The following is a 12475-nucleotide window of genomic DNA, read 5'->3' as shown; positions in this document are numbered from 1 at the left end:
GTACTATTCCATTTATATGAGATACCCAGAATAGACAACTGTATAAAGACAGAGTAGATTAGTGATTCCCAGGGACTGTGTGGGGTGGTGATGGGGACTGGGGAATGACTGCTAATAGGTACAAGGTTTCTTTTGGGGTGATGAAAGTATTCTAAAATTAGATAATGGGGCTGAATACACAGCTCTGTGAATGTAGTAATAGCTACTGACTTGTACATCATCATGAAATTTGAAATTTGGTAACAAAATGATAGTTAAAAAATCCCTTGTACGTTCAAACTATAAAGCATGCTATCAGATAAGCCTTGGGTTGAAGAGGAAATCATTTGGGAAATTATAAAATATTTAGAATTGAATAACAATGAAAGCACAATGTGTGTCATCGCTAAAACAATACTAAGAATAAAACACAGATCTTTAGGGGCGCCTGGGTAGCTCAGTTGGTTAAGCATCTGCCTTTGACTCAGGTCATGATCCCAGGGTCCTGGGATCGAGCCCTGCATCGGGCTCCCTGCTTCTCCCTCTGCCTGCTGCTCCCCCTGCTTTGTTCTCTCTCTCCCTCTCTCTCTCTCTGTCAAATAAATAAATAAAATTTTAAAACAAACAAACAAACACAGATCTTTAAATATTTTTTCATAAAACAAGAAAGAATGTTTTTCTTAATGTTTTTCATAAAACAAAAAAGAATGAAAAATGAACTAATGATTCAAATGAATAATGAGAAAAAGGACAACAGAGTAAGTACTCCCTCATGAGGAAATAATAACGATAAGGAAAGAAAAGAATGAATTTGGGGGTAGGGCAATGGAGAGCTACAAGGGGAAAAAAAAAAGGACTCAAAAACTTGTTCCTTGAAATGATGAGTAAGATACATAAATCTCTAACAAATTCTGACCAAGAAAAATTCTCAAATAAACACTAGTAAGAACAGACACAACAGAGATTTTAAAAATAAAACGACATTTGAATGACATGTCAGCAAACTTAGATGACATGTAAATTTTTTAAAAACATCAAGATACTGAAATTGGTAAAAAGGAACAGAAATTTGTAAAGACCAATGCCCATTTAAAAAATTGAAACCCTAATCCTACATCTTCCCCACCAAAAAAGTCCTAGCCTCACATAACTTTTTTACAAAAGAGTTTAACCAAACTTTCAAAGGATTGATAATACCTGCCTTGCACAAGATCTCCAGAAGACAGAAAAAGAGAGAATGCCTCTCAATTCATTTTATGAAGCTATATAACCTTAATTTGAAAGCTGGATAAGGACTGTACAAGAAAAGTATAGATCCATTTCATTTATGGACATAAATCTAAAAATTCCCGGAATTCTCAACAAATTCTGCAACAGAATTCAAGCAGTTTAACCATTTGTGTTCAGGGGTCCCCAAGACCACCCTCTGGTTCAATTACAGTTGAAAGGATACAGTTGAAAAGACATTACAGTGAAAGGATACAGACTGAAATCAGAAGAGGAAAGGGGCATAAGGCAGGATGTAGGAGAGACCAAGAGCAAGCCTCCAACTGTCCTCACCCAGTGGGGTTTATAGATACTGCTCAATGCTCGCAGGAGAAATGGGTGGCAAAATGGAGAAACACTCACCCAGCATTGACGTCCAGGGCTTTTATTGGTGGTTGATCATATTGGCACAACTGACAGACCCTTGTGGGCCGACCTTCAGTCTCCAAACCCTCCGGAGGTCAAACAGATGCCACATGGCTCAAGGTTTCCACCAGCATCACATTGCTAGCATGAATTATCCGGTGTGGCCCAAAGCTTCAGGTAAACAAGATCTCTCTCAACAGGCAGGATATTCCAAGGGCTTAGGAGTTACCTACCTACCAGGAGCCAGGCAAGACACAAACTTTCATTTGAAGTGCAGGATATGGACAACTCAGACCTGCTGAGTTAATTTTTTACTGCACAGCATCTTAATGGACTAAAGTAGAAAGATCACATGACTTCTCATTAAACCTTGAAAAGCCATCTGATATAGTTCAACATCTATTTTTTAAACAGGAAAAAAATTTAAAGATTTATTTGATGTCTGCAAAGTCAAGATACTAACCTTCCGTCAATTTTTGCTCAAAGGTGGGCATGGGTTGTGTAAAGAATATGGTGTTGTCGCAGGGGTTTCTCAGGGTTGGTGGGAATCATGGTGGTAGCCCTGGACAGTGAGGTTTGGAGAGCACGGGCTCCCTCAAGCCTCTCTGTCTGCCCTTAGCTAGGGAAGGAGGAGGCCTGTGGGCTTTGCAGAGAGACCTGGGCCTGAACCTAAATGTTTAACCACTGGTTCTCTTAGGAAAAAAAAGTATGTGTATATCTGTATGTAAGTTTGTTATAAATTTTACGGACATAAAGGATGTGTGGTAAAAAATTTACAAATTACAGGGGCGCCTGGGTGGCTCAGTCATTAAGCGTCTGCCTTCGGCTCAGGTCATGATCCCAGGGTCCTGGGATCGAGCCCCACATCAGGCTCCCTGCTCAGTGGAAAGCCTGCTTCTCCCTCTCCCACTCCCCATATGGCCAATTGATTCTCATAGGATGCTTTCACTGATTTTTGCCACACACTTTTCTGCAGCCCACCTATATCTGCAATTGATGAACAGGATCATTTGGACATGAATGTTGGTAATATTTTCCTTTAAGTTAAGGAGGAAGATAAAAGTGAAAAAACGAACACATATGTCAAAATTTGACTTGTTTGTCCAGGACATGTGGAACTTGTTTTTGAACACTTCCTCAGTTTTTTGTGTTATTCACAATATTACTACTACAGGTACAACACATACTTTTATATTTAACCTTCACTTCAACATTTTCTCCATCACTTTCGTAAATCTAGAACAGGGGCTGGCAAATTGTGGGCTATGGCCAAATCTGGCCCTCTAGCCTATTTTTGTAAATAAAGCTTTATTGGAATACAGCCTGCCCATTCATCTATACTTTTGCCTATGTCTGCTTTTGTGCTCCAACAGCAGGGTCGACTAGTTGCAACAGACTATGCAGTCCAAAAAGCTGAAAAATATTTACTATTTTGGACTTTCTAGAAAAAGATTGCCAGCCCTGGTCTAGACAATTAACATAACAATAAATCAACCCCAGATATGTAGCATTTGGATTTCTGTAATGTAACTAGTTCCACCGCTGTTGATTTTCAGCTACCAAGGTGACGTCACTGTGCGTGTGGAATTGGGAAGAGATTATCAGAAGCGCACTGTATATATAAAATAGATACAGCCTCAGGAGAATAGATAATGGTAAAATGTAGAGAATTATTTAGAAAGTGATGTTTTGAACACTATTACCTCTGATGTTAACTTATTGTTCATATAATTTCTTAATTGTAAGTTTATATAATTTAACTTTTAATAACGGCTGGCACACAGAATTCCTGAGAATTTAACAACCAGTTCTCATGAACTGGTTGAGAATGCCTCAGCACACCGCTGGCCTGAACTCCACCTAGCTGTATGAGCAAGGCCGAATCACTTCACACACCTCTCTCTCTCTCTCTCTCTCTCTCTCTCTCTCTCTCTCGGACAGGGGAAGCAACAGAATGCAAGCCAAGCTAAGGGAGCTGGGCACTAGGCCATGCTTCTCAAACTTGTCTCCCAGATACTGCTAACTGCTGAGTATCTGGGACTAGCCCACTCAGTTTACAAAATCTTTGAAGCCTCTTGTTTTGTCTTTTAAAATGTATATAGTTTACACATTTTTATAATCAAATTTTGGGGAGGGGGAAGGAGAAAAACTTATAGGAATCTTGTGTTTTGTTTGTTGCAGGATGGCTCTGGCCTAGCCCGACCGAGGGCAGACAGCCTATTCCAGTTCTCCCTTGCCCACACAGCAGCTTCAAACAATCTTAGTCCTTAAGACCAGGCATGTTAAAAAAGGACGGGAGTACTGTTTGTTAGAGAATCCAAAAGAAAAAAATTCAAGTGGTACCAACTGCCCATCCCTTATTTGCCACCCCCCAGAGTCAGGGTGAGATGCTCCCACAGGGTCAGCAGCCTGCTCCTTGGGTAGGGTGTCACTCCCTGGGTGTTAGAGATGCTTTTTGGAGCATGGCTCAGGTGTGTGGTCGCCAGCAGAAAGCCAGGGGACTCAGCCAGGATCACACGCAGTGTCTAACCAGAGTGGCCCCTCCATGCCCCATCCCTGTCCATCAGAGCAAGACTTGCTCCTCAGCTTCCCCTCCCCTCTCATTCTTCCTTCATTCTATCTAAGGGAGGGTGGGGGCGGGTTCCCTCTCTCCCTGGTTCATCTCCCCCCTCAGAGCAATAGAGGTGGAATTGGCATCAGCAGCTGAGCTCATCTACTTGGGCTTATCTACTTGTGCAGACAAGTTAAGGACATCTGAACATTTGAGTTCAGTTTTTCAACCTTGACACTATTGACATTTTGGATTAGATAATTCTTTGTTGTGATGGGCTACCCTGTGGCCTGTAGGGTGTTGAGAAGTATGGTGGCCAGGAGCACCCCAGTAACACCCCACCAATTGTAATAATAAAAAAATGACTTCAGACATTGCCAAGTACCCCCTCAGAGCAAAACAGCCTGCAGTTGAGAATCACTGTTTTAGTTAAACCAGTAATCTCTGATTCTTACCTCATTTTGAGCCAAAACTTGCATATCACTATGACTAATATATTGATATAACTTTTATTTGTTTCCAAGAGAAGAAATATATAGCCTAGGTGTTATCACCCACCCCCCACAGCGCACACACTTACCACCAGCAACGGGGTTTTTGCCATCTGACTTCTGACTGCTGAGCAGTCCAGTTCTGAAATTCCAACCTGAGGGCTGATTCCTGGGGCCACTCTTGGTACCAGCATGCCTTAGTGTAGGTTCCTCATATGAGGACTTTATTGGCAAGTGTGAGTCCAAGAACTTGGAGCGAGGGACAGGGGTTATAAGCAGGGAAGGAAAGAGAGCCATTGCAAGGATGCATTGTCAAATCAATCACTTCCTAAGGCATTTGTTGCTTGATCCTGCAAGAGTTAGAAAGGTATATGAACTATCTGAGGAGAGTCTTTCTGAAGGGAAAAAGAGAGAAGCATCAGTTGTTCACTCCATTACTCAAAGATGTGTCCCATGATGCATCATCCACTCCCCACCCCTGCACTTCTGGGTTGCTCATGTCCCCGTGTTGACCAGTTCCAGCAGACCCATGACCTCCAAGACACAGCCATGATGCACGTGAGAAGCCTGAGGCATGGGCTTGAGGAGAAGCTCACTTAGGTTATACTGCTGGTGCCTGAGTAACATCCATGGTGGTGAAATAAGCAGTAGGTGAGGCCAAGAGGATCTGAAATGGGGTATAAGAGGTGTTTGACATACTTGCACACCTCAGCTTGTGCATTGCGATTCTTTCCTGGTACCTATTCAACCAAAGAACCCTGAACATACTCTCTCAGCTTTCTCTTTATAAAATGAGGAGAGTCACCTCAAGCTTGTAGGATTGTTCTGAGAATTAGAGATCCTGCATGCGTAAAGCCTGATCATGATGTCAGTTCAGCAAATACACTGTATGTATGTGTGTATGCATAAAAATACATACATATATATTTATTAGTCAGATGTAAAGTCTTCCCAATTGATCACGAGGACTGGGGGTGGTGAGGCCAAAGTCACAGTTTCCACCTTGTGTGAGACGGGAATTAGGCTTCTGCTGCTCAGACAGCCGGAACCTCTCTGCTGTACAGTTAACCTTCAGTGAGCAACTACTTCGTGCTGTGCCGGGCTCTGGGCACCCAGAGACCAGAGACATTCCTGGTCCTTGCTCTCAGAGCCCTCCCAGGCTGGTAAAGACGGGCAGACAACAGCAATCGCGGCGCTGGAGGCAAGCCCAGGAGACATGGGAGCACAGGAGTCCTGGTGAGGTCCTAGGCCTCGGCAGGCTTTCTCTGTGAGGAAAAAATGGTCCCCAAAGCTGGAGGACTGTGTAGGCGTAACCAGGCCAAGACAGAAGGCAGGGCAAAACGTTTCTCACCAGATCCGCCAGTGCACCTCCGCCGTGGTTTACTGGGTCCCTGCCGGGCTGGGGGTGGCGGTTAGTGCCGTGGGGGACAGAGGGGTGAGTGAGGCCAATGCCTACCGCTCCCCCCGCCCCTGCCCCCGCCCCCACCCGGGGCAGAAGGAGGCGGGCGCGCGAGTGCCACACTTCCCGGGGGCTGCCACGTGAACAGACGTCACCCGCCCTCGATCACTCATTTACAACTCAGAAAAGATTTGACTCATCCATTCCATCACCGGTTAATTACATCTTTATGGCCAAAAAAGAATGCGAGGTGTTGATGACTTTTTGCCTCTTGACAACCGTCCTTCGTTACGCTATTTTATATTTCAATAAGAAAAGAGGTATAAACAAACAGGAAGAAGACCCCACACGCTTCAGTATTCTCTGTGCCGCCCCCGCTCCCCAGCCCCCCAGTGTCCCCAAGTCCCCTCCTGGCGGCGTCTGTCTCTTTAAGAACCCGAACCTCGGCCTCGATGGGGCCGGAGGAAGGGCGGGCTCTGGAGGCGGAGGCCTCTCGGTCTCCGAAGCAAAGTGCCCTGGTACTGCGGTCTCTTTAAGGAGGCGGGGCTCTGCCCGGAGGAGGCGGAGAAGTCCCGCCCCCCGGATCTCCGGCTTCCGGCAACTCGGCGGGGCACGAACCTACGCGGAGCAACTGAGGCCAGAGCCTTCCCGGGACCGGCTGGACGCCAAGGGCCCCCGAGGTGAGGCGGCCGGGTCGGCTGGCCGGCCCGGGACAGAAGGGTTCCGCGATCTCCTGCGCGCCCGGGCCGCTGCGGCCCAGCTCCTCCCCCCTAAAACACTGCCTCTGCTTCTTGGGCAGCTCTTTCCCAGACTTGCTTGGGTTTAGCGTGTCCCAGGCTGCAGGGTCACCCTCACTCCAGCACCTACTAATTGCTCGGCTGTGCACTAAGCGCCTTACACTCACTGTCTCATTTAATGGCCTCCGACACCTTGTGAGTAGGTACCATTCTGAACCCGTTTTACAGATGAGAAAACTGAGGCCCCGAGAAGCCCACAGCCCCACAGCGAGGAGAAGCAGAATCGGGAATAAAACCCAGGTCTGTTGGACCCCAGAGCCTGTGCCCTTAACCACTGGCTAGGCTGAACTGCCTTTGCGCTTCACTGTCCTCATGACCACCTCTCAAACTCTAGCCTCCCCTTCCTCACCGTTACAGCTCGAGGCTGTACCTCGTCCTTGAACACTCAGAGTGAGTGAGATTGGATGGAACCTTTGGACCCCCCAGGGTTAGTTTCTTTATGATAGTTTCATAATATCTGATGCTAAATGATTATACAGGACGTATCACACCCCACTAAAAAAGGAGGCGAGGGAAATCAATACCATTTCTAACAGTGAAACAAGACTTGTTTGCATATATTTTATTCTGGTATCCTATGAAGTTTATTTTTCCTTTTTAGACCTCTGCAAATTTTCTTCTTACTAATTGGGAGAAGACCCACTGGCTGAATGGCAGCTGTAGATGACTTGCAGTTTGAAGGTACATCAGTTGGGTGCCTACCTTTTATGATCAGTATTTCCACAGTCACAGCGATGGGTTTTCATTGATAGACTGGCATTTATATTTAAGAAGATTATTTCAAACATCTTGGTAAAAAAAAAAATGCTGGCCACATCCAGGTCTTTCTGTTTGTCCACACCAGCTGTTCTTTTTTGCCAAATAGCCCTTCAGATTGGGAACATCATTAATACAGTGATTACAAAAAGTGTTTATAGAGTTACTACTTTAGTTCAACAGACATTTACTGAGCACCTACTTTGTGCTTCGAACTTACTAGATACAGGAGATAAAAAGATAAAGGAGAAGTTTTTTACTCTGCTGGAGTAGATAAAAGTGTAAAAAGGTAATTACGATGAAATGTGATCAGGTCATTCCTTCACTGAAACAGTAAGTGTCTCATGAGTGTGACTATGAACCAGGCAGTTGTTCTAGTTACTAGGGATAGAAGAGTGAGCAGGACAGTTCACTCCCTTATGTAGCTTTCAATCTAGTGGGGGAGACATTAATTTGGTAAATGATCACTTCAATATGTATCCACAAACTATGAAAGTGCTGGAGGAACAATTCATCACTCATAACCTGGAGCCTGACCTAGACTAGGGATCGACAAATGCTTGTCTTGTAAATACTTGCACGGCACTTAGTATATATCAGGCACTGTTCCGCTTTACAAATATTAGCTCATCTAATCTGTATGTTAACTTTATGAAATAGTTATTTTATTCTCCCTGTCTTACCAATGAGGAAACTAGGCACAGAAAAATTAAGTAATTTGCCTAATAGTTAGCAAGTGGTAAAGCAGGGTTTGAACCCAGGCAGCCTGGCTTTCCAGCCAGTGCTATCTGAGGAAGAGATGAGATGTTTAAAGAAAAATCCGCCTCCATCTTCCACATACATCCAGCCTCTAACCACTTCTCATCACCTCTGCCTCTCACCATGCTCAAGGTCACCATCCCCTCTTGTGTGCATTATAGCCCTTACCTTCCTTCTGGTCTTCCTGCTTCCTCCCTTGCCCCCCTGCAGTCTGTATTTTGCAGCCAGTAGTCCTTTAAAATGAAATCAGATCATGTCATTCCTTCAGAACCTTCCAGTGGCTCCCATGTCACTAGGTATGAAAGCCACAGCCTTTTCTGTGTTGGGAGGCCCTACAAGATCCAGCCCTCCACGCCCTCTGATCTCCTCTCCTGCTACTCTTGCCCTTTCTCTCTCTGCCCTTCCCACATGGGCCTGTCACTGTCCCTCCTAGACACCAAGTACACTCACAGCTTAGGGCTTTTGTGTCGTCTTTCTGTTTGGGAATTCTTTCTCCAGATAGCCACGTGGCTTGATCCCTCAGTCTTCAAATCTCAGTTCATTCGAGAGGCCCTCCTTGGTCATCCTTTCTGAGTACGGTGTGAGAAAGTTCAACATAGAGAACAGCGTATGCAAAGCACCTGAGGAGGGAGGAGGTTTGTTTGACTTTTTTTTCCAAGTAATTGAAGGAAGGCCAATGTGCCAGAGCACAGATGGCGGCGGGAGACTAGCACAAGGTGAGGTTAGAGACGAGGCAGGAGCCAAATCACAGAGGACATGGTAAATGGTGTTTAGGATTTTGCTGTTTAGGAGAGAATGCAGGATACTGTGGGGGTCGTGGAAGGCTTTTCCGAGGCAGATGGTAGTTCCGGTGAGAAGGTGGAGATCAGGACCCTTCAGGTGGAAGACATTGTGTCAGAAAAGGAACAGAGACCACATACAACGCAGGCTATGCCAGCACGTAGAAGCAGAGAATGTTGGTGACGGAAATAAAGAACACACCAGGTTTGCCCTCAAGGAGCTGAGATGGACACGAATAACTCATGTGGAGCAGAACGTGTGGACAGTCATCCTATGAGAGGTACACACATGCTACGTTCCAATCAAACCATGCTACCTGCTGTTTCTCGAACAGGTCACACCTTCTTCCATCTTGCGGTTCTTGCTCATCCCATGCCTTTTGTGTGTGGTGCCATCCCCACCCCGCCTCTGGCTGTCCTTCTCATATGGCATCTTCTCTAAGAAGCCTTTCCTACTCCCCGCAAATAGATGAGTTATCATCCTCCTTTGAACATCCTTGACCTTTCTCCCTCTAAAGTGACCCTCTCCTCCTCCTTCTGGCATGCCCTTCTGCCCGCTGAATTTCTGCTTTTTAAATATGAGACTTAAGTGTATCTTCCTCTGTCTGATTCCCTCAGTTGTGACCATCTTTTTAAATGTTGGTGTCCTGTCCAGTCAATAAATGGTAGCTATGACAATATTTATTATTATCTCATATCATGCTCAAAATTTCTCTGTAAGATGGGTGTTATCTACATTTTAGAAACAGAGATTCAGAAATGTAGAGTCCTTTGCCCGAGGTGATGGAGTGTTAGTCTGAACTTTAACAAAGGGCCACCTCACTCCAGAGCACCGTGCTGCTTGAACATTGCAGACTGAGGCTTGGCTGATTGTTACACATCAGCCACCTAATTAATGTTAGTCACTCTGGTTCTCTGCGAAAACCTGTTTACATAGCTGAAAGACAGTAGTAGCAGGCTCAGTTACCCTAGAGTCCCATCCTGCTGCCAGTTGTAGGATTCATGCTATGCTTGTAGTTTTAATTTTTTAATTTTTTTAAAGATTTTCTCTATTTATTTGAGAGAGCAAGCGAGCAAGGGAGTGCGTGCATGAGCAGGGGGGAGGGGCAGAGGGAGAGGGAGAAGCAGACTCCCCGCTGAGCAGGGAGCTGGACATGGGACTTGATCCCAGGACCCCAGGATCATGACCTGAGCCGAAGGCAAATGATTATGACCTGAGCCTAAGGCAGACACTCAACCAACTGAGCCACCGAGGTGCTTGTAGTTTTGTAATAGTGCCCTGCTGGTACTCTTCCTTAATCCTTCCAAGGATCAGAGCTGCCTTGAGTTTTATTCAAGAGCAGCTAAATAAAGTTTGTTAGAATACCCAGAGACAGGAAGTCTCGATCATTGCTGGTAGATGTGAGTAGTTGAGGTTCTTTTGGAAAGCAGTTTATCACTATGGCTTAAGAGCCTTATGAATGGTTTGTACCCTTTATCCTGGTGATTGCAGTGATAGGTGTTCATAGATAATAACTCAAGGGCTTTTTCTATGCAGGCACTTCTAACAGTGTTATTTTTATAATGAAAAGTTGGAAACACCCCAAACATCCAACTTACCGTCTCTCCTACTCCCTCCACCTCCCAGCTGATGGAATATTATGTGGCTGTGGAATATTATGTAGTTACGAAAATGATTATTGTAATGACTGATATGAAAAAATCATTTTTCTATAATCTCCACTCAACAGAGCAGGATACAGAATTGTTTATATAGTATCACTTCCTAGATCAGTACTTGGTACATTGTAGGCATGCAGTACTTGGTACATTGTAGGCATACAGTAACTTGGTACATTGCAGGCATGTTGAATGAATGAACGTTCATCACTGGCATGAATCTTATGGATTCACTATATAGAGAAAAGGAAGCATACCAAAAATGATTAGTGTTTGCCCTTATATAGTAAGACTGTGAGTGATATTTATTCTGTGGTTTCTACTTTCACTTTTGACCCTATATTTTCCATAGTGATTACATAGGGCTTCTTGGAAAAAATAACTTCCATTAAAATTTGTTGAACTTGAATCAAAGAAGAGAGGTCTAGATTGGGTACGCGCTGTGGGCCAGCCACTCTGCTAAGGACTTTACTTGGCTAAGATTTCTAACTTTCCCCAAATTCTCTGAAGATATTATTCTCTGAAGGTAAATATTGTTCTCCCCATTGCATAGATGAGAATACCGAGGCTAACAGAGGTTGAGTTACTTACTCAGGCTCATTTCGTTAGTAAGTAGCTGAACCAGGACTAAAATCCAGGTCTGACTCCAAATTGTGTTGTCTTCATAATCCTTTTTCTAAGTCAGCTTGATTTCTACATGAGTTTTTTTCCAGAGCCTTTTGCCATTTGTATCAAGTAGAATTTGTAGCAAAGCTGGGGTTGTAACAGCTTGCCTATCAGCGTTTCCAATGTGGGTAAGGTCTCCGGTTGCTTTCAGAATTTGGTGATGCAGCCACTTCAGCAGCAAACCCAGGTACCACTACGATCCACATCGAGGGTCCTAGTGAGAGCCCGACACACCAACCAGGACTCCCCAGAGGCTCAGGAGGAGAAGAGGACGATGAGTTGCTAGGAAACGATGACTCTGACAAAACTGAGGTTTGAACTTGCCTTTGCAACTGGTTTTTCCTTTTAACATTTTAAAAGCTTCTTCATTCATTTATTCACTGTCTCCTGTGTGTCACATAGAGTGCCGGGCAGTGACAGCCCAAAGGTAGATCCCCTCGGGGTGGGGGCAGGGGGAGAGACAGGCAGGCGCCCAGGCCATTGTTACCCGGGAAACATGCTGGTGGAGGGGACACTGGGGCTGCAGGAGCAGAGTGAGGGCATTGTGGAGGTAGTGACCTGTAACTGAATCTTGGCACAAGGGTAGGAGGTAGCCAAGGGAAGAAGGCAGAGAAGGGTGATCTAGGCAAAGGAACTGTTCTGGCAAAGCCAAAGAGGCCAGAAGAACATGGTACGCACAGTATGTTTCCCATCTTCACAAACACAGGGAGCAAAATATAGGTGAAGACAGATGAGGCTACGCACTTCGCAAGGACCCAACCGCATGAGTAGGAATTGTATTCTGAATGCTATTAGGAGCTACTGAAAGATTTTAGATGATACGAACAGCTAAGTTTAAAGATAAAAGTACGGTGGCCTTGTGGGGTATAAATTGGAAGGAGCTGGGCTGGAGGCCAGAAGGCCAGGTAGGAGACCGAGGAGGTGGTCTAGGCTAGAAGTGATGAGGCCAGAACTAGAGTTGGACACAGGTGGTAAGGGGGCGGGCTCAGTAGGCCTTGGTGGGAAAG

The 12475-nt window shown here is 45.1% G+C and overlaps 1 protein-coding gene across 4 annotated transcripts in view; it reads left to right on the top strand.

The window, feature by feature from the left end:
• Positions 1–6648: 6648 nt before the first annotated feature.
• YIPF1 (Yip1 domain family member 1) overlaps positions 6649–12475 on the top strand; it is a 36693-nt gene continuing 30866 nt past the window's right edge. The window contains exons 1-4 of one of the 4 annotated variants that reach the window (XM_021683923.2): positions 6667–6732; positions 7018–7089; positions 7451–7530; positions 11620–11780. In XM_021683923.2, coding sequence (XP_021539598.1) covers positions 7500–7530; positions 11620–11780 — 192 coding nt within the window. In that variant the 5' untranslated portion in view covers positions 6667–6732; positions 7018–7089; positions 7451–7499. Of the gene's footprint in view, positions 6733–7017; positions 7090–7450; positions 7531–9005; positions 9425–11619; positions 11781–12475 lie in introns of those variants that run through there. The other 3 variants (XM_021683922.2, XM_021683921.2, XM_021683919.1) reach the window with 3 other exon arrangements.

The sequence above is a fragment of the Neomonachus schauinslandi genome, chromosome 4, assembly GCF_002201575.2.
Source record: "Neomonachus schauinslandi chromosome 4, ASM220157v2, whole genome shotgun sequence".
NCBI classification, from domain to species: domain Eukaryota; kingdom Metazoa; phylum Chordata; class Mammalia; order Carnivora; family Phocidae; genus Neomonachus; species Neomonachus schauinslandi.
Note: the sequence above shows the minus strand (reverse complement) of the source record. Positions and strands in the feature narration are given on the sequence as shown.